Here is a 24,461-nt window from a genome sequence, read left to right as displayed (position 1 = left end):
CAACATAGTTATAGGAGCACCTCGATACATGAGACTTTTGTTGGGCTTTCTATTAACGTGGTATTTCTTCTCTCACTTGTTTCATGGTAGGTAATTTCAGTGTACTCAGCCAAAGCTGGACCAGCTTCATTTGTGAGTTGGATTGGGGAATTGGAAAGAACAGTACAATTTTGCCTTTTTGCTCTAGTTTAGGAAAGTGAGTACTCATGGCTTTTTATAGGTGTTAGCATTTGTTATGATGTCTCTGCTTTTCTTCTGTAGAAAGGCATCTTTACTGAAGTGTAGTTATTCAAGAGTTAAATGTGTAACTTGAAAAAAATCCTTCTGAAAATGAATTCTTCATCCATCTCCCATTTTAGCTGTCAACGTCTGCCACAAAATCCTGCGTGACATGACTGGAGTAGAACGTTCTTGTTCACACCCCTCACACTCCCATTGAAGGGGAAGGGACTGTTGTATGTTCTATCACCAATTTACACATCGGGTTTTTTGTCTCACACTAAGTGAATGAGATAGTCTCCTTCAGATGCTGTGTCTCTGGGAAGTTGTATGGTTTGCTTTCCTTAGTCCTCCCTTTCTGCACCCTTGGACCTGACCCTTTTCTCATCCAGTGAGTTCCTCAGAGCTTACACCTTGCAGTAGAGTTGCTCACAAATTCTAGCTCTTGGGCTGCTGAAGAATGTGATATTCTGCCTCCTAGCCTGGCTTCCTAAGGAAAATATACTATGCAGGGCCAAGTTCACATTTTGATTGCTTGAATTCCTATGAGTTCTGTGGAAACTAGTGTATTGATAGATGTTAATTAGCTCCAGCTGAGGAAAAATAAGCTTTTTAGTTGTTTGGCTTGTGTGGTGAGTGAAAAGCAATGTCTCTCTCACTGCTTAGGAGATACGTGCTGGCCTGCCAGTTGGCACATCCCCACCCAATGCTGTGGTTTGTCCAGAAGTAGTTTTTGCTGAGCTGTTAGAGCAGTCGGATGGAGGGAAAAAAAGAGAACACAAAGTTACTGAGGTGTGAAACTCAGGGAGGCAGCAGGAGATGCAATACCTGATGCCAGTAACCTTATGTGTGGATTTTGCAGTTACAGGGAAATCTAATTCACCAGTTTTTCTGCCCACAGAACAGCTTGTAGCAACTGGGGATTTTTGTTTTGCTACTCTTTTACGGAAAGGTTGAAAAGAAAACATTACCACTAATATATCCATAGGTCATATCTGTGCGTCATTTCTTCAACCAAAAGGCTCTTAGCATAATAAAAATGCTTTCTGAACTGAACTCTGATCCTATAAAAATGCTCTATTAATCCTGTAGAGTGATGTCATCTCCACAGACTTTCTAAATGAGAAATGTCTATGGAATCAGGCTGGTGTCTGCCTGGGTGGCTGAAGACTTTTATTCTAAATGGTTACTTACTGATCACCCACTAGAGGGCTTAACTTCATTGGGGAAGGAGAACTACCATGAAGTTTGAAGGTGAACTTCTTCATAAAGGTGTTTCCATTCCTGATGTTGTTTTTCTGCGGGGATGGCAGTCTGCTCTGACCAGTGACACTCTTCCACAGAGAAGTAGTAACAGTTCGATCTTCAAGGCCCTAGCTGAGGCTCTTGAGCCACTGTTGAGGTAGTTCTTGGAGCAGAATAAATGCCTCTGGCCTTGTATTGTCCAGCTCTTTCATTAGTTTCATTGATACTAATCCTTAGGCAGATTAGGCGTGCACATCAAAACGTGGCCTCACTTGAATTATTTGTTGAAAATACTGGGTCGGTGAAGGCTGGAATGTGAGCTCTAAAAAGTACCCTGTTTTTTTTCATGAAGATGGTGGATCTCATTCCAAACCAGCGCAAGCTTGTAGCCCTGGCTCTGAAGGTGGTTATTTTTTCTGTCAGTGTTCACAATGCTGGTAACTGCATAACCTGTATGTAAAATTAAGTCCTCTCAAATGTTATGCTGGAAAATTTGGGGCAAATTAATTTATTGACTGTGACGTGCAGATATATTAATATAGAGAACTTTAAATTTTATTTTTAAAGAAGAATCTATAGCTTAAAAATGTACCACTGACATTTTCTAAGTATGAGCCAATGTATATTCTGTATTGTGTTTATTTTCTTACCAAAATGATTATTTTCAAACACATTGTTTCTCCTCAAATTTTTCATTAAGTCCCAGTTAGTATTATGCTAGCTGGTATAGGTAATGTGTGCTATTGCCTTGATATAATTGGATTATTTTTTTTCTCTCTCTTTCTTAATATAGTCCCGGGAGTTACAGTTCAGTGTACTTGGCTAAATAATTATTTTTCCTTATTAGCTAACATACTTCATGTACTTGGGACTGTGCTACTTCCTACCCTGCCTTGAGCAGAGATATCCAGAGCTAATGAAGACTATTGCTCTAAGTCTTAAAAAGTCCCTTTGCAGTTGATGAGGCTTGGCCTACTTTTTAAATGTTACAAGCTAAGCAATTGTGAAATACTAATGTACACTAAATATTCCCTCAACTTTGTAACAGAAAAATTGTTGAAAAAAAAAAAGGAGACAGAGAAAAAAGGCTATTTTTTTATAGTTTCTGTTAAACCAAAATAATTAATTTATATTGATGGAAAGATTTATTTGTGAAGCTGCATATTAACCATGATGTGAAAAATGGTCTTGAAGAAGGGAAGAATCCCAGGTCAGATTTCTTAGGAGAGTTTGAAGAAGTTTCTAAACTGTATTTATCTTGAAAGTGAGATAACTCGGAGATTGGTAGTGGAATTTGGAAGCCCTAGTGCTTGGGTCATCTCACGCTTGACAGCAACCTCCAGGCATTGTTCTATAGATTTATGAGGGAGTGAAATGTTGATTTACCTCTGCCACCTCCTATAGGATAGGTGGCCACATAAATGATTACAGCCTACTAGTATGACTACATGACTGTGTCAGTTTGGAGCAGGAGCTCACTTCTTTTGTTTCAGTTTGCAATCTGGAGTGGTTTTGGACCACGTGGAGAAGGTGAAACTAAGCCGGATGATGCTCTGCAGCTGCAGATAAGCATTCAGTCCGTGAGACCAGCCTAAAACTAGACAGCAAAAAAATGAAACAAAGCAAAAAAATTATTGAATTTCAAATTGTATGGATGTCAGCCTCTCAGATTCAACGGTAATAGAAATAATTCTTAAGAAATATTCCATAGTGTAGTTTTACAACGTATCAGCTTGCAATAAGTATCCTTGCCACTAGTGATCCTGAACCTGCGTAGAATCATAGAATCATTTTGATTGGAAAAGACTCTCAAGATCATCAGATCCAGCCGTTTACACTGTCACTAACCCATGTCCATAAGAATCTCATCTACATGTCTTTTAAACACCTCCAGCAGCCTGTTCCAAAGCCTGACAACATTTTCAGCGAATAAGTTTTTCCCAATATCCAACCTGAACCTCCCCTAGCACAAGTTGAGGCCCTTTCCATTCATCCTATCACTTGTTACTTGGGAGACGTAACACCCTCCATGCAACAACCCTCCTTTCAGGTAGGTGTAGAGAACCATAAGGTCTCCCCTCAGCCTCCTTTTCTTCAGGCTGAACAGCCCCAGTTCCTTCAGCTGCTCCTCATCAGACTTGTGCTCCAGACCACTCACCAGCTTTGTCACCCTCCTCTGAACTCTCTCCATCACCTCAATGTCTTTCTTGTAGTGAGGGACCCAAAACCGAACACAGGATTTGAGGTGGGGCCTCACCAGTGCTGAGTACAGGGGCGCGATCCCTTCCCTTGTCCTGCTGGCCACACTTTTCCTGATACAAGCCAGGATGCTGTTGGCGTTTTTGCCCACCTGGGCACACTGCTGGCTCATGTTCAGCTGCTGTCAACCAATACTCCTATATCCTTTTCCTCCAGGTAGCTTTCCAGCCACTCTTCCCCGAGCGTGTAGCACTGCCTGGGGTTGTTGTGACCCAAGTGCAGGATCTGGCACTTGGCCTTGTTGAACCTTGTAGAGTTTGCCTCAGCCCATCGGTCCAGCTGGTCCAGATCTGGAGCATGAGTGTTCTTGGCTACTGTGTGGACACAGGGTTTGTCTTTGTCTGCAGTTGGAGAGGTTTCGTGTTTTCCTTTGCCTTTTCTTCCAGTCCAGCTGAGGAGCGTGGAAGAGAAAGGGCTAGAAGAAATGACAGGAGAACTTTTTACCTGAGAGGGGCCACCAGGTTCTGAATTTTATTGTTGTTCAAGCTCCCCCTCTGTAATGTGCTCACAGTGTCCCACAAAGCACATCCTAGGAAAAAGATAGGCTTTGCAAAACAAAATGAGTAGCAGCAGTTTCAATTAGCATTATATGTGTCTTTAAAAATGCAACATTAATGTTATAGTAAAGCAGGTAAGATATTTCTATTTTAAAATATGGTAATTTCTAATTTGGGTGAAATTCTATTTTTATATTTTAATGAAAATTAGGAACAAACCCCATTGGGCCTGTTGACTTCTTATTTTTGCTAATATGAGCATTTCATAACATGTTTTATTAAAAATGAAATATAATTATGTTCTGGGATGCTTTTGTGAAGAAATGCAAAATAGATACAAAAATGTGTCTAAAATATTCTTAAAAATCCAGGTGTATTAATGGAAGTTCATGTTTCTCCTTTTAGAATAACACTAATATGTTAATCTCTAAAACCATCCGGTTATAGTTTATACAACAGAATAATTGCAGGTTCTTGCTAAAATATTTCACTGTCGTAAGCAGTAAAGGGCAGCACTCAGCACACACCTCAGAGCGCACAAAGGTGCGTGACGGCTGCAGGAACGCTCAGATCATCACGACATGGCAACATTTCTGTGTCATTGTCTGCCACGTTATAAAGGGCCAATTCAATTCAGCAGAGGGATAATGCTCGCAGGTCCAGCGAAAGTGTAACTAATCCAGACTCTGCTGAGGAGTCACCATGCATCACTAACGAGAGACACCCAGCCAGTTGGTTGTCCGCAACGCTTGCAAAGCTCCTGAAGCTGCATGTGGCTACCAGGCTTCATGTCTCCTTTCCTTTTCCTTTTCTGCATTGCATTATTTTAAATAAAGCATCTCGCTATCTGACTTTTAAAGGATTTATACACGCTATAGAAATACATAGTTCTAAGATGCCATCGTAATCAAATGCATTAATTTGGATAAATTTCCTCTTACTAAGTTATACTGAAATGAACATTGTGGGAAAGCTCAATTTAATGATACCGTGGAGTATATTCTTGCTTCATTCACTGCTGTACTCTTTGCAAGGTAAGACCTTCAATCCTTTTTTGCAGTAATACAAACTTTAAAAAATATTTTTCTAGATACTTTAATAATACGGCTACCTCTTTTTCTGTCATTATAAAGCAATTTTTTTTTTACCCTTGCTGGATTTTATAAATAAAAGTATTTTTTAATGCAGGTTTAAGAAGTATATATTACTATTCTCTTTGAAAGCATAGAAACTAAAATAGAGGTGTTTGGGGTTTTTTTTCAACACATTTTTATGTCTTAATTTGTTATGAAATAATTATTTAGGAATGAAATTTGAGTTTCTTGGCTTTCTTGCCATTTTTGTCAGGTGGGTAGCAGATAATGATTTTCAATGGGCTATGATTTGGTTTGATCAGACTGCACCTGTAGTCTGTTTAAGCATTTTTAGAATGCTAAGGTAAATAATTGGTCTTCTGGTTATGCAAATGACCCTATTTTCTATTTAATGCAAATGGACCTTATGGACAGTTTTCTTGCAACAACTACAAAGATTTATAAGGCGATATGAAAAAGGAGTGGTGTTTTTTTTGTTTGGTTGGTTGTGGTTTTTTTGAAGTGTTTTAAATGGATTACAATTCCAAGTAACATTCAGAAAATTATTATAGGTAACAGTAGAGGTTTGATTCTGGAAAGCTCTAAGCATCTCTTGTATTTTAGTAGTTTTAGTCTGAGCCTTGGAAGAACTATGAATTCTCTTGCGGGTGATGAGTACTTGACAGAATCAAACTCTCAGGAAAGAAAACATGTAGTGCTACATTCCTTGGGAACAGAAAAAGTTTGTGTAAAGATGCTCTGGAAAACTTAGGGTCACTCAAAACCAAAATTCAATAGTGTTGCTTTAAACTTGACAAACTGCTGTTTGCCAAGTGCAGAGTGAGGCTGTAGAAAAAACATTTAACTTGATGACTTTTTAATCTACAGGATCTTATTGCAAGCTTTCTCTATTGAGAAGAACTTCAAGGTAAGTTTTTATTCCTTATTTGTCAAGTCCTACAAACAGAACAAGAATGAATAAGTGTGACGCAGTGCAAGCTACAACATAAAATATAGCCTTGAATTTGACATGTAGAATGTCATCCGCATCTACATTGGATGTAAAACACACTTTCAGAGTGTTTACAACTCTTCTCAAAGAATTTACATAAAGGACACTGGTCCTCTGTTTGAAAAATGGAGATCTGTATGAAAAATGACACTTCTATGGTCGCAAGAAAGCTTAGAGCAACAATGGAACGAAACCAGGATGAGATCATGATTTCATTACTGGAAAAATACATTAAATGAGTACCCTGCTACAGTTTTAATTGCATGATAAAATCCTAGCTGCTTTTTGGAGCACAGAAAAGTGCTATACGGCCTTAAAATAAACATTTTCAATACGAGTTTTCATGTAGAAGCTGAAATCCAAACAAAACCCAAACTAGGGAATGTTCCTGATCCCATTGAATTAAATGGGAACTGTGCCATCAATTTCAATGAAAGCATCCAGTTGGACGTAGCTTCAGATATCTAATGACCTCCAATATATATCTAGCGAACACATATGCATGTCAAATGATATACCATCTTGGACTGTTGATAAAACTAGGTATGTTTTATAGTTTGATGCCCTGCTTTCTAAACTTAGTCACAAATTTAAGTCAGCTACAGCTGGAGATACATCTCTTGCTATTAAAAGTACCATCAGGGTATATTCAAATAATACTGAGGGGAACTCGCAGCCACTCACACCCAGAGTTAAGTAAATATGAAGATGCTTTACAATTTTGTATCCTGTTGTGTAAGCCTATTTTGCTTGTTTGTGTCTCACCCACAAGCTCCAGGTACCTCCCTGTCTGAGCAGAGTTCGGAGTGCTTCCCAATTCTGAAAACTGAGACCATGAAAATTTAAAAAAAAAAAAGAAGAAAAAAAAATCACCTTTTAAAATGTTAACCCAAGAAAGACCTCTTTGATAAAGTGATGGTAATCAGAGAGAAACACTTCTCTTTGAGGACCTGCTTATTCAGGTTGCTCCAAGGACCTTTGATTATACAAAATCCTTTTTGTTTTCTTCCAGAAACGGGTTTAATGCAAGTCGACAGAAAAGAGATCTTGTAACAGCTGAGGTAGGTTTTACCTCCAAAAGCGGGAGGGAGGGGAAATCCTCCCCCCTTTTTTTCCTCTGGGCCTTTGCTGTCCTTACAAAGGAGCCTTTGTGGGGAGAAGGGCAGGAGGACAAGGAGGAGGAGCGGCCATTCCCTGTCTGCTCGCCCCCACCTGAGCCCATGGCCTCACCCCCTCATTCACTCTCAGCAAGGTGCCCGGTGCGTGACCCACCCTGACGAGCCGAGTGGGAAATAAAACCGTGACGCCTCCATCTTTTGTGAAGGTGAACAGAGAGCCCCAGAAAGCTGTCAGTGTTTGGTGAGAGGCACCATGGTGGCGCCGACAGCAGCGCTCCCTCCATTGCCCCAGCCCACTGCTGCCTCAGCGCTGTGTCCAGCCATGTTGTGCTGAAATTAAATAACAAATGGTGGAATCTCATTCCACTGCTGATATACATTTCGGGTTTTGGAGTCCAAGCAAGGGTTATAACCCCATTTGATGGGGGCAGGTGTGAAGCCCAAGGCAGTCCCTCCTCATGGCCTTGCAGGGAGCCTGCAGCTAAACCATGGAAGATTTTCTCTGAGTCCCTTTGAGATCTGTGTGCCTCCTCATCGAGGCAGAGGGCAGCTGGTGTGGCTAAGGAGAATCAAGCCTCTGAGGGAAATGGGCCCTGGGGACTGATGGTGTCCCAGGAGGGTGCTCCACCTCCCGAAATAATGCAAAGGCCAAAAGCTGCATTCCTGAGGAGACTTGGCTCAGAGTAACTAGCGGGAGAAATGGAAAAAGGTCTTGTTGTGCAGGGAGGGAAAGGATCCTCTCTGGCTAACGACAGACCAGGGGGACCAGGAATAGTTTTTGTGCAGAGGGCTTACAGGTGGTGACTTGGTGAAGTCCACTTCAGGTTGATTTTAGGCAGATTGTGCGACTTGGATGCACCCTATACGGTGTTTCCAGTTGGAAAAGGGAAGCATTTATGTTGCTATATGAGGCATTAGTGAGACTCAACCTGGCCTATTCCTTGCACAGTGCTGTTCACATCGAGATCCGTTAGCTCAGACTCCTGACGGGTGGCAGGAGGGAAGAAAGAAATCAACTTACAAGCGAAGACTTGAACAATTTGTTTTGCTTAGCTGTACAGCTGAAGGCTGATACATACGTCTGTGGGGAGCATAGAAGGGTAACTATTTTCTCATAGTACCTCAGAGAGGGAATAAACCACATAGAGGAAGAGCTATTTAAGCAAAAGGGCCAAGCTTTGTAAAACAAAAGGGTTGAAACTGGCCATGAATAAATGTGAGAGGGAAATATCTAACTACCCAGCACTTCACTCTGGTAAACTTTCCAATCAGAGTAGTGGGGGCAAAAACCCCAGAGCACTTTCAGCCTGGAATGGGATCAGCTCTTGGAAGGGATGATGCGACGTGACAAACTCCAGTAGCAGATTGCTGGGTCAGATCCAGGGCTTCCTTATTGTCCGATGCTCCCCGGTTCCCAAACAAGACAGGAAGCACATCAGGCAGATCCGTTTCCTCTTTTGTTTGGGATGAACTGAAATGCAATTCTGAAGGACGTCAAGGGGGACATTAAATCCATCCATGCACAGCAGGATGACTGGGGTGCAGCACAGAGCATGAGTTAGGGGAAAAGGGGAAATGGAGGGATATCGGATCTCCAGGCTCATGACCTATTGGTATTTGACCAAAGTGAAAACAGCACAAGTGCTCTCCATCCTCTCACTCTTCCTTCCAATGGATCCCTGCTGTTTTACTGGGACTGTAAGGCGTGTAGTGATCCCACAGCACAGCTGTGTCCTTCTCCACCCCCCCAAAAGCTGTGCTTTCCCTCCCCACAGTTGCTGCAGGCGTTGCCTTCCCCAAATGGCCCAGGCTGCCAATTCCTCCTGCAGCACCTGTAGCTGTGCTGTGTGCTGGCCAAGCCGTAGGTTACCTTTTTGTGTTAAAAGTCCCAACCCAATGTTAGGCTGTGAGGCCTCAGGCTTCTATCATCTCACTTGTAAAGCACTAACACCCTGATTTTGCTTTTACATTTCTCTGACAGATTCAAGGTGCCTCTCCTCGGTCGCACCTTCATGGAGCCTTGACACAGAGTCTGCCAGGAGGTCAGTGCCGTGTTCCTTGCACCCATGGGATGAGAGTGGCTCCTGCCTTCCTGTCAGCCCTCCTATGTCACCACGGGCTGTGGAAGCCCTCCTCATTACGACCCTACAAACCTCTGGTCTACCTCATTATCTCGTTTTGTCCGTGTTAAGTCATAGAAAATTCCCATTAAAATTGTACTTTCAACATAGCCTTACAACCGAATTTGAACAGCTAACTAAGGCAAATCTTTGATTTTTTAAAAAAGTTTAGTTCCATTACAATGTTTCTTTTCTGACACTTTTTGTGGCCTTGGCGGAGTAAGTATGTCAGAGAGGTGTGTAGCTGGTTATGTGAAGGGACGGTGGTGCTAAGGCAATGAGCATGTGTCTGCTCCTGGAAGGTTTTAGGCATCGTACAGACATATAAAGCATGTCCAAGCTACAGAAGTTATTTTGCAGAAAAGTTCATTGTTTGCAACTGAACTTTGGTATTCTTGGAAAATACGTATGTCTTGGTATGTGTTTTCTGTTGTGGTTTTCCATGTAAATGGATATATGTAACTTCACAGCTCACAAGTCTAACAACAACAGATAAGTTTTCTACATTGCTGCTGTTCCATAAACAATATTTTCTGCCTCGTCTGTATTTTTGGAGCATTTGTGTATATTTGGAAGCAACTGTTAAATGGGAAAAATTCAAAACTAAGCAAGGAAAGGAGTTTTCCCGGTGAAGGCTGATGTTCTGAATTAGTGGTAACTTCTGTGTGTGCTTTACTGTGAAAGTCCCATTTTTTTTTTTTCCCATTTGATGTCACTAGCAGCTTTACCATAGCTTCATTGGGAGTTGAAAGGCCTGTTTATTTAATTTACTTCCTGCTTTTTGCAAGGCTTTTTTGATCTTCGTCAGCAAGATTGTAAGCATTAGTACCTAGGGTTTTAATCCTCCCCCAAGAAACAAAGAAACTATGTGCAAAACATGATGAATTTTACTTTGTGACTACCTTTCTTTCGGGGAATTATGATTTAGAACCACCTCATCAAGTGGTTAGTAGATTACAGAGATTACAGTGAGGTCCTAGCTTCCAGACCATAAAACCCTTTAATGAAACTGCTTTTGGAAACAATTACTAACTATAACATAAAACAAGCCATTCCCATGGAATCTTAAGTCTCTGACTTCAGCCACCTCTTAAGCAGAAATAACCTTTTTAACGGATTTTTTTTTTTTTTTTTTTTTTAGCATGAGGGGAAGGTTATTTATAGCTGCTTTTGACTCTGTAAATTATATATTCTGGACTGTTTATAAGCTGAATGTACCCTTTGCTGTAATGCTTAGGAGGGAGGAGCTGAACATAAGTATAAATTGTGCTTAATTTAGTCAATTAGAATAATCTGTGTCCTATGTATTTCAAGATCAGCAGGATTGGGATTTGGTTTCTTTGCATGGGAACTTGACCTTTTGTTTGCTGGGAGGAGGCTGACCTTTTGCTCCTTTGTTAGTTTACAAGTCTCAAACCAAATGAGAGGGAACCTTGCTTCTCTTTTAACCAAGGATTAACCAAAGGATAAAATTGAGTAAATGTTAAAATCTAGAGATTGTTGTTGGTTAATTTTCTTAGTTTATAATTTAGCAATAAACTGATTTAATGTTGGTCTCTGAGCTTGTTTGCAAAATATAGTATGTACTAAGATGCTACTGTGCTTGCTTACAGGTCCATGTCGTCAGGAGTGCCTTAATGGAGCAGCCTGCACAGAGGCAGGTGATTGTGACTGTCAGCTATTTCAGGCTCAAGGAAGCAGGTGCCAAATTGGTAGGTGTTGGGCCCAAAGATTCCATCTTCAGCTTCAAGTGAGGTTTAAGGATCAGGTTTTTAAAACACTACTGTTAACAGCACATTTGTGATTCCTCTGTAGTAAGATTATCATTCCACAAGTAGCTAAGAAGATTAAAATTAGATATGTTGGGGTTATATGTAGAGTAACATCAGGTTGTAATGATACACAGATACTGTAACAAATAGATCACTGTCTAGTCCATCAGTAGCCAGCCAGCTTTTTTTTATAGTTAGCTGAACAAAAAAGTCACTGCAATTTTCTAACAAACAGTGACTTATTGCAAATAAAACTACCAACTATTGCAATGCACTGGTTTCTGGAATCTGCTGTGTGCAGGGCTCAACAAGTATTGTCCTCCAGAATCTGCAGTAGATCTAAATCCTTTACCTGTACTTGTAATTACAATGTATCCACTGAAGCAAATTAAAAATGATGACTGCACATGACTAAAACTGCAGCCAACAGTTTAAAAAAATGTACTGACTTTATCGAAAGTTGAAGAAATTAGGTTATATTTTGTCCTTGCGGTTTATTTCCTTTCTAAGTTCTTGTTTTGGTTTTGAGCTCTTTATTTTGTAGACGCCTGTCAATTTTTGATTACTGTGCTTGTTCTTTCCAGTACCTAACTCTGGTAAGGACCGAGATGGGATTTGCAAATCATGGGGACAGTATCATTTTGAAACATTTGATGGCATCTACTACTACTTCCCGGGAAATTGCTCCTATATTTTTGCAAAAGACTGCAGTACTCCAGAACCCCAGTACACTGTTTGGGTAAGTATGTGAGCATATGCTAAAAATAACACACTGAGTATTCCTGTATTACAGGACTTATTTTTCATCACAAGTAAAATAACTAGACACACAATAAATGGATCAAACGGCTGTATTGCTTACTTAAATATAAAACTATGCTGCTGGAAAATGTCTACGCCTATGTGCAGTAACTCAAAACACTGATGAAATTATAATCAGCAGTCAGTATATTAAAAATAGTATTTCTTACTCCCCTTATCCTAATAAGGATTTCTCATCTCTCCTTTCTGGGAGCAAAAGTGGGTCTTAAAGCAGACTTCAGAAACTTCAGTAAACTTTAGCTGTTAGTTTGTAAAAAAAATTAAAAAGAAAGAAAGAAAAGAAAAAGAGTTGCAGAGTAAGGCGTAAAGAGCTGTCACCTGCCTGATAGCTTGGCACTGAAGCATACAGGACCCCCATTCGCATCTGTCGGGATGCTATGGGGAGCTGTTTTCCTGGCCTGTGGAAAACTCTGTCCTCTCTGGAGATTTGCGTTCTAATTTCGGATTACCTCTACGTCATGCAGAGAAGATTAACAGCTCAGAAGCCTTTGTCTTGACCTATGTATGGAAAGCACTCTTTTTAGTGATTTCCTCAAATTGCTGAGTGTCCATGGTTAAATGACTTTGGGTCAGGGAGAGTTCAAACCTATACCCTCTCTGAAGGAAGACACCCTATTTGTCAGGCTCTCGGTTACTGTGGGGAGAGGATACAAGCTCATTATGTTACTTTTTGAACAATGAGTGGGATTCAGTGCTGATTGAACAGGGGAGAGGGGACAAGAGGGATCCTGCTTCTGAGCCCTGGTGGCCACAGTGCTCACAGGTGCAAGGGCAGACTTAGACTGTGATTTCTACTCCAAGGACTAGTTTATTTATAAATACGTGATCTCATCTCCCCCCAGGTAATAGCCCCTACTGAAGATAAATCTGCCATTAAGACTGCCATTTCTATTCACTCAGGTTATAGACAGATGCTGTTACATCTGCCTTCCACAATTTTATTTTGATTCTTTATGCTGCTATGATATTTCAGGATTTTTCAGAAAACGCTGTAGCAAAGCCCAAGATTGTATTAAAATCTAGAATCAATATTTCAGTGGATCCCAGTTGCTCTGGAAGCAAATGTTGCTGGAGCAAATGTCATGTTTTGTTAAAAACTGAAAATGTTTACTCAAAAAAGTAATAAGTAATGTTGAAGCATTGCAGTCACTACAGGTTGGGCAATGGAGAGCCAAGAACCTTGCCAAGTCCTCACATTATGGCCCTTCTGGCTTTAATAATCCACCTCTCCAGAGGAGAAAAAAAACCAAAAGAATTATTTTGGTTTTCCTTGATTGTGTTTATTTCTTGGGCCAGGTTTACATAGAAATCATCTGTCAACACCAGTAACATTTATGATGTCTTTAATTATTATTTTCTTTATACAAAAACCCCAAAACTCTAATGCTTTTCCTGTTTTGGTTTATTTTACTCAAAGAAACAGTAACTGTTTTTTTACTTCCAGGATTGTTAGTTTAGGAAGATTAATTTGAGTATGTGTTAGCAGTGTATGTGTTTACCAGCAAAGCTTTTCTACAAAAATGATAGCTCTGGTTACTTTTACAGACTTCATTACTACGTTGGCAAAATGTTTCCCAGTTACTAATTTATTGAGCTTCACAGGACTGTCAAGTAATGCACTCCCATCCTTCTCAGAGAAAGCTGATGCACAGTCATAGGTGTCATATTTGAGTTACATAAACTATGCCTACATTTTAATTTAGATAATGATAGGTATCTAAGATTCACAACATGTTCCCTAAAATCAGAGGCTTTGTCTAAAATCAGCTTGTGAAGCACTGTAGTCTAAGGCATCCCACAGCTTTGGGTAGCCCAGCTCCCCTGAGATGAAGGAAAGATGTTGAAGTCTTGCTCAAGCCCTTGGTGTAGGTATGTGCTTAAAACTTACTTAGATTATGTGTGTATTTCAAAGCTGTGTAGTAGTTAATCGATCAGAGCATATGCACAGAAAGTTGGAGAGCTGTATCCCTGTCATCAGTCAGTATAAATCTGAACCCACAGTTTCCAGGTTGTGAGATCACACCCTGGCCAACGAAAGCTCCATGGTCTCTGGGGACAAGGACCTCCCTGCAGGAGTTGTGCTCTGCTATGCCAAAGGCCAGGAATGGAAAGGAACTCTGACTTTATGGGTAGCCTCCTTTTTGCCAGACTATTAAAAGGAAGAGTACTGGCTTATCATGCCTGTTTCAGGGTCTGATTACACATATTTTGTGCAAGATTTACTTGACTGCCCTAACACTGTAGACATGCTGTGATAGGAGTTGCATGGTTTTCACTTCTGGAAGCATGCATCTGTGATCTCTAGTAGTGGGCAGTCATGGAAGTCATACATTGACAATATCTGAGACACACAGTTTTGCAAATCTCTCTGGCTGTCTGAAACCTGTATTTCTATTGCTGTGTTCACACTGGGGAAGCTGATATGCAATTCAAACCAATACCATGGCTCACTATACTATATCCTAATAACAGGCAGAGGCAGACTTTGGGAAAGCCTTCCCTTCTTCATTAGCAGCGCTGGAAAGCCAGTGTGAAATAGGTTTTAACAGATCCACATAAGTTACATACCTGCAGTAATCTGTGGGAGCACTCCAAAATCTCAACAAATCCTGAGTGGCTCGGGAAGGTGTGTTATAGTTCAGCTGGTACCAGTTGCAGCTGGTGCGGAGAATGCGGGTATTATGCTGAGGTTTTTTATTGGTTTGTTGTTGCCTCTTATAGATCAGCCCTCTGGAAACAGAGCAATAGGGGTGTCTCCTCAGTGTAAATAACAAGGTCCTACATCGGCAGTTATAAGACAGCTCACTACAGTGTCTCTGAAATTCATCTATGTAAAATAGCTGAGTATTTCATCCAGTCTTTAAACCACTGTCTTGTGATGCTTTGTGCTATTAAACAGTTCGTCTTGTTTGTATTTCTTAGTAGTATTGGGTAGCATGAACTTCCAGTTCTGGATATTTTGTAACTATTATTTTCATATTCTAAGTTTTTTTTTGCAAAGCTCTTTCAGTAATGGGTACATAGAAATATAAAATATAAGATATGAATTTATGAAAATTTGCATGAAATTATTGAGAACAAACATTTATTCTTATTGTGTGTATATTTTTCCCCTCTAAGGTTCATAACAGTCCTCACTGTTATGGTTCAGTATATAATTGTCAGAGGTACATCAGCTTATTTTTTTCAAACCAAGAAGAGATAACTATTTCAGGACATGAAGTAAGAAAAGAAGGAATCAGGTAAGTGTTCTAAGGGTGGGTTTTAACATTTTACTACAAAAAGATAGCACAGAGGTCGGAAAAATGTTGCTTTTTACACCAGCCATAGAAGATAATTTGATATGTATATTTATTTATTTATCTCTCACTATTTTGTATTGCGGTTGATAAAATGTGTGAGTAGATGTAATGGTGCTATTGTAAAACCTGAGTGAGGATAGCATACACTCCTTTCACAGAGGCACCACAAAGTCAGTTTTACACAGACAACAAGTTCCAAAACAGACTTTACTCTATCTGGAAAAGTGTAACAAATAAACCGACTAGAAGCAGGGTGTATACAATTAGTTAGCACTCCGACAACAAAAAATACAGGTTCAGATATCAGCTGAGAAGATTATTGGGGCACAACAACGTAAGAATAATGAGAATCCACAGCATGCATGCACTTCACTCACAAGAAACAAAACCAGAGCCCTCTGACTACAGGCTATCCACAAGAAATAATCACTTAGCTGGGTTAGGGAAGGACTTACCGTTGCCTGGGTTAGGCAAGGGCTCATTCAAGGATATATTCAGTAAATAGCCACTTAACCAAATGAGAAGGTGAGGTGCACTCAGTCCTGGGAAGGCTCCTTAGATGGCATCCCAGTCTAAGGGGAGGGCTCCAGTTCATAGATCTGCTGCTCCAAGAAAACCACTCAAAGTGGGTCTTCAGTGAGGACCCTGTTTTATAGCCTGGTCAGGTCTGACTGTGGGCATAGTCCAGAAGCTTTGCAGCTACTCTGGGCACCTCCTCTGTTAATGACCCTGTCAATTGATTCAGGGTCTTGTTAAAGACCCTTTCAATTGACCAAGGGTCCCAGCCCTCCTACCCCATCAGCTGGCAGAGGTGAAGTCACCTTGCCCCGGGGCAGGGGAGGATGTGCAACTGCCACAACTCCCCACAGGAACCTTGTGTTCACCTCAGGTGTAACCTAACAATCACCTGTCCCTACTTTGTATCAATAAAGTCTGCATGTTTTACTGGTTGATAAAGCACAGAAAATTTCAAAGAGTTGTTAAGGTGTTCTTGCCATCCTTTTTGAGGTTGTAGCCGTTACCATCTGAGACTGACAGCTACAGTGATGCTGTTCATCCCAACAGAAGCAACTTTGGAAGATTAGGATTAGATCCACGCTGCAATATTGTCGTCCAGCGTTCTCTGGCACCAGGAGGAAGATATTTTGATCAATGCTATTTTCTGTACTGTAAATTCCTCCATTTGCAGACATCTAACCCAATGAGGACCCTGTGCCCAAAGGGCTGCTGGTGGTCACAGTGTCACATAGCTCCTTCTGCAATGCAGCATACTCATGAAGTCACATATTCTTCATTGTGCTCATGCTGGGCTTTGAAAATTGAGATTCATTATTCTTTCAGGCTTATAATTGGTACAACTGATAGGTGTATACAGCAGAAAAACATTTCATTTTTGATGGTTGATGTAGAGAAGTAAGCAGAAGAAAATATAGTAAAAAAATTACAAAGAATTGAATGGAAGCAACTGTACACACCTGGGAAAAAGGGCTTTGTGAGTTAGAAGGTGATGTTTGAGTGGTATTTTTATAGCACTAACCTCGTTTCTTATGAGAACTTTGAAGCAGACTGTTTATTTTTCCAGATTAACATTGCCTCAAACAATTGGAAATGCTTTCCTTGAGAGACTGGCTGACTATATTCTGGTGAAGACAACCTTTGGTTTTTCTCTTGCTTGGGATGGAAACTCTGGTATTTATATTAAGCTGACAGAAGAACATATGGGGAAACCTTGTGGCCTCTGTGGAAATTTTAATGGCAATAAATATGATGACCTGATACTACAAAATAGTAAGTAAATAGCTTAGAAATACACATTTACCTTGTGTGAAAACTTTCTGTGTTGACTTTATATAGAATACAGTAAAAAGGCAGTTTCATTTATTTCGGTAGAAAATGGAATATCTGCTCTAGCTCACCATTAAAGATGCTAAGGGAAAAGGTCCCTTTTCAAGCAAATATTTACATGTATGTTTAAGCCTTTTCTTGATGAACAAAGCACTTGGGGTACATTTATCTTAGCTAATGAAAATGCCTTCAAATAATAAATAAACAAAAAAATGCTTGTGGTTTTCTCTATGTTTAAGGATTGAGGGAGAAGGAGAGGAGCCAAATTATTAATATTTGAAAAAACACCATCTCAAGTCATTTGTTTATATGAGCATCATAAAAATACTAGTTGAAATATATAAATTTCAAGGCTGTTGCCAGGGAGTTCCTTGTATCTCTTTGTTGTTTTGGTATATTACGTGCCCTCAACTACGCTGCAGGATGAGGAATTGTCCAGTGCTGTGCCTGGAGCAGAGACGACTTGCCAAACTGGTAGAATATTCTGTAGTCTATGTAGGGAATATTCAACAGGGATTTTTGTCCAACTTACAACTAATGTGGAAAAAAAAATTAAAAGAACAAGCTTGAGAATATAAGGAATATTTTTCTCAGTCTCCGATAAAAACAAAGATAGGACTGTTTTACTGTTACCATTAATTGCTGAGATAATCCAGACCCATGGCCTTGCATATTATTAAGTCACAAAAGTTATCTCACTGTAACTTGCTTCCCTCCTTTGTTTTTCCTCATTTTTTTAATGGTTGATAGTGAAGCTTTTTGACTTTTGAAGTGAAGGAACACACAGTGTACGTATCTTTGTGTAGTCTTTAAAAATCTGCCCATTATAAATTTCTTATACCTCTTCTGCCATAAGAGGAGTTAAATTCCCTTTTTCATGCATTAACTTCTGCACACTGGTATATAATATGTATAATAAGTAGTTAAAACTGGTAATATGTATAATGGAGAAAAATGGAGTTTGGAGGACATAATGAATTCACATGATCTCTAAAAAATATTGATTTCAGTATCTTTAAATGTATTATCTGTTATAAAGAGTTCAAACTCTTAGCTTTCTTCATTTCCAGAGCTGCATTTCTTCACCATTGTAATTTCTTCTAGCATGTTTCTTCAGAAATTCTTCAGAAATTAGAGTATTATTGTAGTGTACAATCAAGAGCATTATGAATTATTTTTTACCTTGAACCAGTTGTATAACGTGATGCCTTGAATGTACGCAAATTCTAAGCACCAGTTTCTGATATCTTCACAAGAATAGACTGCTAATTAGAATAACTTCTAAGCTGCAACTTTTTTCCTAAGTCTTTCCAAATGTTATAAATAGTCTGGGATGATGATTTATCTTCCCCAGCTAAACTACTTCTCCCAGTAGTGTAAGGTAAGCTCTTACATCTATCTTGAGTTTTCCAGAGTTTGAATGCTCCAAACAAATGCTTGAATGCTATTTGCAATGCTCCAAACAAATAGATGGCTGAGAGGCACATAATACCCCATTTTGAATCGCAGTTTAAAACCAAACTCCTTTTCTGTTTCTTTATTTTCATCTTTAATGGCACCTTTGCATTGTTTTAATATACAAGGCTGTACCTGTGTATAGAACAGTTTCAAGGACAATGATTTTATTTGGTGGCATTTTTTGAGGACTTAGAAATTTTTTCATGGCATGTTGAAATATAAATAAAGCATCTTTAATGTTTTTGCAGAAACAGAGTTATGTCAATATGTTTACCTCTAGACCAAAACACATCTTTTTATGTTTGGGAAGGGTTTTCTGCACAAAGAACTATTCTGTCGGAGAGGGAGAAATGTCTAACTCTCCCTTGCTCTTAAGTAAAATATACTGGTGGTTAGGATCTTATCTTTGTTTGTGGAGATCCAAATACAAATATCTGATTAGTGTTCTTTGGGGCTTTCCACATTGCAATGTCAAAACTTGTACATCTTGTACTGGAAGAAGTTAGATTAAGTTTTGGATAGTACAACTCTGTGAAAAAAGCTGTAGCTGATTTCATTTCAATACTCTGTCTCCCAACCATGTATAGATACAGATAGCGCTGGCATAGATATCAGTTACTATAAGGTTCTTCAACGTGGAGGTAATGTGCCTTTTTTAACACACTTAAGAACATAGAGAAAATGTAATGTTTAGTTCTTGATGCAAAAATATGGAAATTTGGGGTCTGTTTCTTTACTGCCAACCTTCTTGTGTGTTCGTGTATCTTCTTCAGCTGGTTGCCATGACTTCCAGTCATGCATCTCACTCATTAATTCTCCCATGCTCATGCTGTGAGGATAGCTGGGCATGTAGTGTGTAGTGGTGTGTTTGCCATAGGGCTTTTCTGCTGCAAGGGAAAATGAGGGAGATAACAGTGCTAACCTTTGTGAAATGTGATGAAAGCCTTAAACCGTTTTAAAAAAATGTGACTTTTTCTTAAGTATTGAATGCTTTATGCTCGTCCTTATTTGTATATTTTTTATACAATTTTCAGTGATTGTACCCAATCAACACCTTGGCTTTTTTTTTTTTAATTTGTTCTTATATTTTCATTTAAATGCACTATAAAATACTATCTGAAATTTAAAAATAAAAATAACATTTTTCCACACCACCCACACTCCAAACATATCTCTGAGGTAATGAACACATCGAAAAACTACCAGAAATTTCCAAGCTGTCTTTTGTGTTTATATTGACTATTTTTTATTCCCCCTGGATGCTCTTTTAATGTTTTCATGCAGTAGGTGAATATACAGAAGACATCGCTGAATTTGCAAATAGCTGGGCTGTGCAAACCTCAGACGACGTAGTTTGTGTACCTACTGCTTCAGATTTTTCCAGTCCTTGCTCAGGTGATGCAGAATCCACTGAGGTAAATTAATAATGTAATATATATATTATATATATATATACTTTCTTAATCTTCACTGCCTAGCGATGGTACAAGAGTGTAATAATATACACCGTATTGAAAAAAGCCTTAAATGCATTGAGGCTCTCAAAACGAGAAGATTCAGGTCAGGACTGTTGCTAGAGAATGTCTGAAGATCTTCAGATGTTTAGCTTAAAAGTATAAAGGCTCAGATAGGGTGTGCCAAGTGCCACAGGTCTGCTTGGCAGAACTCTTCATTGCTGCATTAAACTTGGGTTCAGTTTCCAGTCCTGGCATCTTACAGCTCATTATTTTGAAAAGTGTGAAATACTGCAGAAGTAACATGCTCAGCTCCTGCATTAGCACAAAATACCTTCTTTTGTGGTAATTTCACACTCTTCCATTCCAGCTGGTTTAGAAGCTGCATGCAAGCAAGCCAGCCTAGGCAGAATAGACAGATTTTAGGAGGAGGAATAAAGGAGACATAACAATAAATTGAGACTGTGAGATTCTCACATTTTAATGGGGATTAAAAGGACCTTAGATCAGGGAAACAAAGCTAAAAAAGAATTATGCTTGTTCAGAAAATATTTGCTAACCGTCCTTTACTGACTCTCCTTAATGTGCAGGACATATTCTTCAAGTGCCAAATCTTCCTACAGTTTCCTTTTCTCAGCTGTCATGAAAGCATAGATCCGTATTCTTATATTTCTAGCTGTATGAATGATCTTTGCAGGTAAGACTGGAGTTCTTGTGTATTTATTTTTGATGCATGAAATGAATGCTCACTCTTTTGTTTGAGGCCAGAACTGAGCAGAATTGAGGGAAGTTAGGAGGAACCAAGTTCAAACTGAAGGAGATGCAACTTCTTAGTGAATGATTTAGTGTGCAAACAAAGATCACAGAACCAGCCTGCCATGGGATATTTGGATTGCTAAAGGTTTACATAGATTCAAGGAAGTATTAGACAAATACATGGAAGAGAAATCCATAGAGAATTTTTAATGACAAAAGAGGAGATGCTAACCACAAAACCCCCTGAAAACTGTATCTGGATGTCCTGAATCAATAATACAAGGAAATTATACTAGTGGGAAATATCAATGATTCTGGAGGAACGCGGGAATTCATTGTGACTGTTTCTTAGCACAAGAAGAATAATGACAAACAAGTTTTCAAATGTGATATTGAATAATTGTCAATGGTGTTAAGGTGGATTTGATTTTTGTCAACATGCATATGTGTATTGATGTGAATTGTGTGAATGTTAAAAACCTTGAAGGAAGTTTCTGTGTCTCAGAACCTCATTAGTTTAGGCTTATTTTTCTTATAAAAGAGACCTCTCTTCTTCTGGCTTAGTGTCAGTTTACAAAGTTTTTTTGTGGGGCCATAATATATGCCAAGTATTCTTTCTATTAAAACCCATTTAATTGGATTAGATAAGGAGAGCTAGAGAGACTCTGATCACTGTAACAAAGAGTGGTAGTGGTGTTTGATTTGATAACAGATGTGTTGAAAGCAGAATACAAATATGTTCTTAAGATCATTAATTTTGGAAGCACGATCTTGTGTGTTGAAAGACAAACTCAGCTAATCTGTTACAGTCATGCTTATAATAGCAATGTCGTGTTTTCCTTTTGGCGTCACGTCCTCCACAGTGAATGGCGGGAGTTGCTGGACTTTCACAGCAACAAAAGGTTGGTGGTATCTCACCTTATGTGACTTAGATCTGAATAAAATTTGAGCTTACCTAGACACTGATGAATGTCTCTTAACTTGATCCTGGCAGAAGTGCAGTGTACAGCTTCTTCTGTACAGACTAAGGCCCAAGGTCACGCTGTAAATCCCTGAGCCTGTCTGCAGTACTCAGTGGATAATGCTTCTGGCGTCAAGTACTCCAGCACAAGGTCAGGAGTCCACCAAGAGGGTTCTTCTTGCCCAAGTTCAAGGACTGACAGACAATTGGAAACTTGAACTTATTACTTGGACCAGAATGTCTTTTTTCAGAGTAGGTCAGAGTTTCCACATCATGCAGGAGGGAGAGGGCCTGAGACATGGATCTTAAGACTATTGAGTTGTCTGTTGTCTTCAAGACAAGGTCATGTTTCTCTTTTACCATAACCAGCATTTATCTTTTTTTTTTTTTTTTTTTTAATTAGTGATTTTGTTCAGTGCAGTGATGTTAAAATGAAATAACTTTTTATGAGATCAAATGATAAAACCACAACAGTGTGCTCAGTATAGCTCATTCCTTTTCATAGTATTTTCCCTGTGTGTCATTATGACTGAGTGGAGTCAGCTACGTGTACCCTGTGCAGTGTCCCATGCAGAGATTTGTAGTTGGGATTTGAGGTCCTTGATTACTCTCTTGTTTTATCATTTCAGAGTGGATGATGATGAAACGTACTGCAGGGCGGTGACAGAGTACGCGAGAGCGTGCTCTCATGCTGGATCCCCAGTGCGAGACTGGAGGGATGACTTTCCTGCCTGTAGTAAGACTTTAATAAAGCATACTATGTGACCTTTGAGATACCCTATCTATTCATTTAAAATAATTCCATCTGGACAACATTTGTCAGTATAGGACTGAAGTTTTAATAGATCAGCTAGCTCCACTATTGCTGGGGAACAATTAAGTCCACGACTTGTTTGAAGAATATTTTAATTCAAATTCGATATGATCTAGATCCGTACAAAATTAATGTTTCTGCAAATTGCTTGAAACATCATGTGTGCTAATCATATTCTAGGATGAAGAACAAAATTCTGTGGAGATCTGATGTTGCCTCTCTTCCCAGATAACCTTTCAGCCTCTACAGGCCCTATAACAGAATCTATACAGTTAATCCAGCTCCTTCTAGTTATGACCACCACCCATCAATTGCATTTCAGTCTCATGCACAAGACTCTGAACTAGCTGAGATATAAGCACATGTTTCCCTGTCATTGAAATGATAACTTCTTTTGGAGAGGGGATGTAAGAATTTGGTAAAGACATTTAAATACTGCTGAGAGATTCACCACAGTTCATCAGTTAAAACCTCTCCAAACAATCCATTGTACCTTATTCGAATAAATACCCATACCAGAAGCACTGAACAACTGTTTATTTGATAGAGAGGGGTTGTCCAGTATAGAAAGAGAAATTGCCCTAATGTTCAACGTGCCATCTATTTTTTTCTAGCTGAGAAGTGTGAAGACAGCTTTGTACATCGTGACTGTATCAGCTGTTGTCCACCAACCTGCACTTTTGAAAAAGATTGTCTTGGCAGCAATCTACACTGTTTAGATGGCTGTTACTGTCCAGATGGTAAGTGCTGCCAATTTTATGTGAAAAAAGATATGTGCAAAGCTATTATCTAGCATCATAATAAAGTTATCTAAATATACTGTGCTTAAAGTTAAAGCCTGAAAATACGAATATTATAAATTCTGCTCTAGCTGTTGTTATTCTCACTGTGATTCTTCCTTTTATTGCATTCTAAACGTTTCTCTAGGATAAAAAGGTGACTCAGAATGAAATATCAGTTAAAACCTGGAGCCGTCACTAATGCTTACTACAAGAAGATATTGAACAGATTTAATCCACTTTATTTGAATTATTCCAAAATCTACTGAGGTTTTGTTTAAACAGCATATGTCTTACGCTTTGTACAAGAAAACAAACTTCCTGTGACCTATACTCAATACAAAAAGGGGATTGGACTATGAACAGTCCTGTTCTAGGAGGACTAGAGAATATGTGATCTCAGAATCTTTTAATTTTTGAGTCTGTACAGTTTTATGTGCTTAAAGCAGACATTCTTCATAAAGCAACTATTCAGAGTGGCAGCTGCTTTGAGAGAGCTTCACTGTTCATAACTCTCTGTACTCCCTGGGTAACTCTTTTTGCTGGTCCCCCGTTAAGACTGGTGAGATCACCTTCTGGCAGATTTGAATGTTTGAGTCAGATGGAGCAAGAGCAGTGATCCGGAGTTCATTAACTTGTTTTTTTCTCATTTATTAACTTCCCTCCCAATAGATCTCATTATGGAAAATGGAACTTGTATCTCTGTGTCGAATTGTCCTTGTGTTTATCATGGAACTGCCTTCCCTGTAGGCTCAAAAATTGAACAAGAATGTAGCAACTGGTATGTGAAAGCCTCACGTATGTTTTTCCTCTCTCTGTGACTGCTGCTCGTAGTTAGTGTAACATCATGGTCACATTTAAAAGTCTAGTTAGTCTATATGTTTTACAGTATGGACCCTGTGTACCACTAAAACATGTAGGCTGTTGCATGGAAAGGGTGAATTCAAGAGATCAG

At 39.3% G+C, this 24,461-nt stretch overlaps 1 protein-coding gene across 1 annotated transcript in view; it reads left to right on the top strand.

Annotated features, from left to right (window-relative positions):
• Positions 1–5,154: 5,154 nt before the first annotated feature.
• The window catches only part of OTOGL (otogelin like), a gene marked incomplete at its 3' end in the record, with an annotated part of 91,037 nt that continues 71,730 nt past the window's right edge, over positions 5,155–24,461 (top strand). Inside the window, exons 1-13 of the mRNA XM_080364137.1 lie at positions 5,155–5,254; positions 6,182–6,221; positions 7,318–7,366; positions 9,405–9,474; positions 11,157–11,255; positions 11,900–12,054; positions 15,258–15,379; positions 17,022–17,227; positions 20,027–20,157; positions 20,787–20,893; positions 22,543–22,649; positions 23,342–23,467; positions 24,179–24,287. Of these exons, the coding sequence (XP_080220263.1) occupies positions 5,176–5,254; positions 6,182–6,221; positions 7,318–7,366; positions 9,405–9,474; positions 11,157–11,255; positions 11,900–12,054; positions 15,258–15,379; positions 17,022–17,227; positions 20,027–20,157; positions 20,787–20,893; positions 22,543–22,649; positions 23,342–23,467; positions 24,179–24,287 (1,400 nt within the window). The 5' untranslated portion in view covers positions 5,155–5,175. The remainder of the gene's footprint in view (positions 5,255–6,181; positions 6,222–7,317; positions 7,367–9,404; positions 9,475–11,156; positions 11,256–11,899; positions 12,055–15,257; positions 15,380–17,021; positions 17,228–20,026; positions 20,158–20,786; positions 20,894–22,542; positions 22,650–23,341; positions 23,468–24,178; positions 24,288–24,461) is intronic.

This window comes from Nesoenas mayeri (genome assembly GCF_963082525.1).
Source record: "Nesoenas mayeri genome assembly, chromosome: 1".
NCBI lineage: Eukaryota > Metazoa > Chordata > Aves > Columbiformes > Columbidae > Nesoenas > Nesoenas mayeri.
Note: the sequence above shows the minus strand (reverse complement) of the source record. Positions and strands in the feature narration are given on the sequence as shown.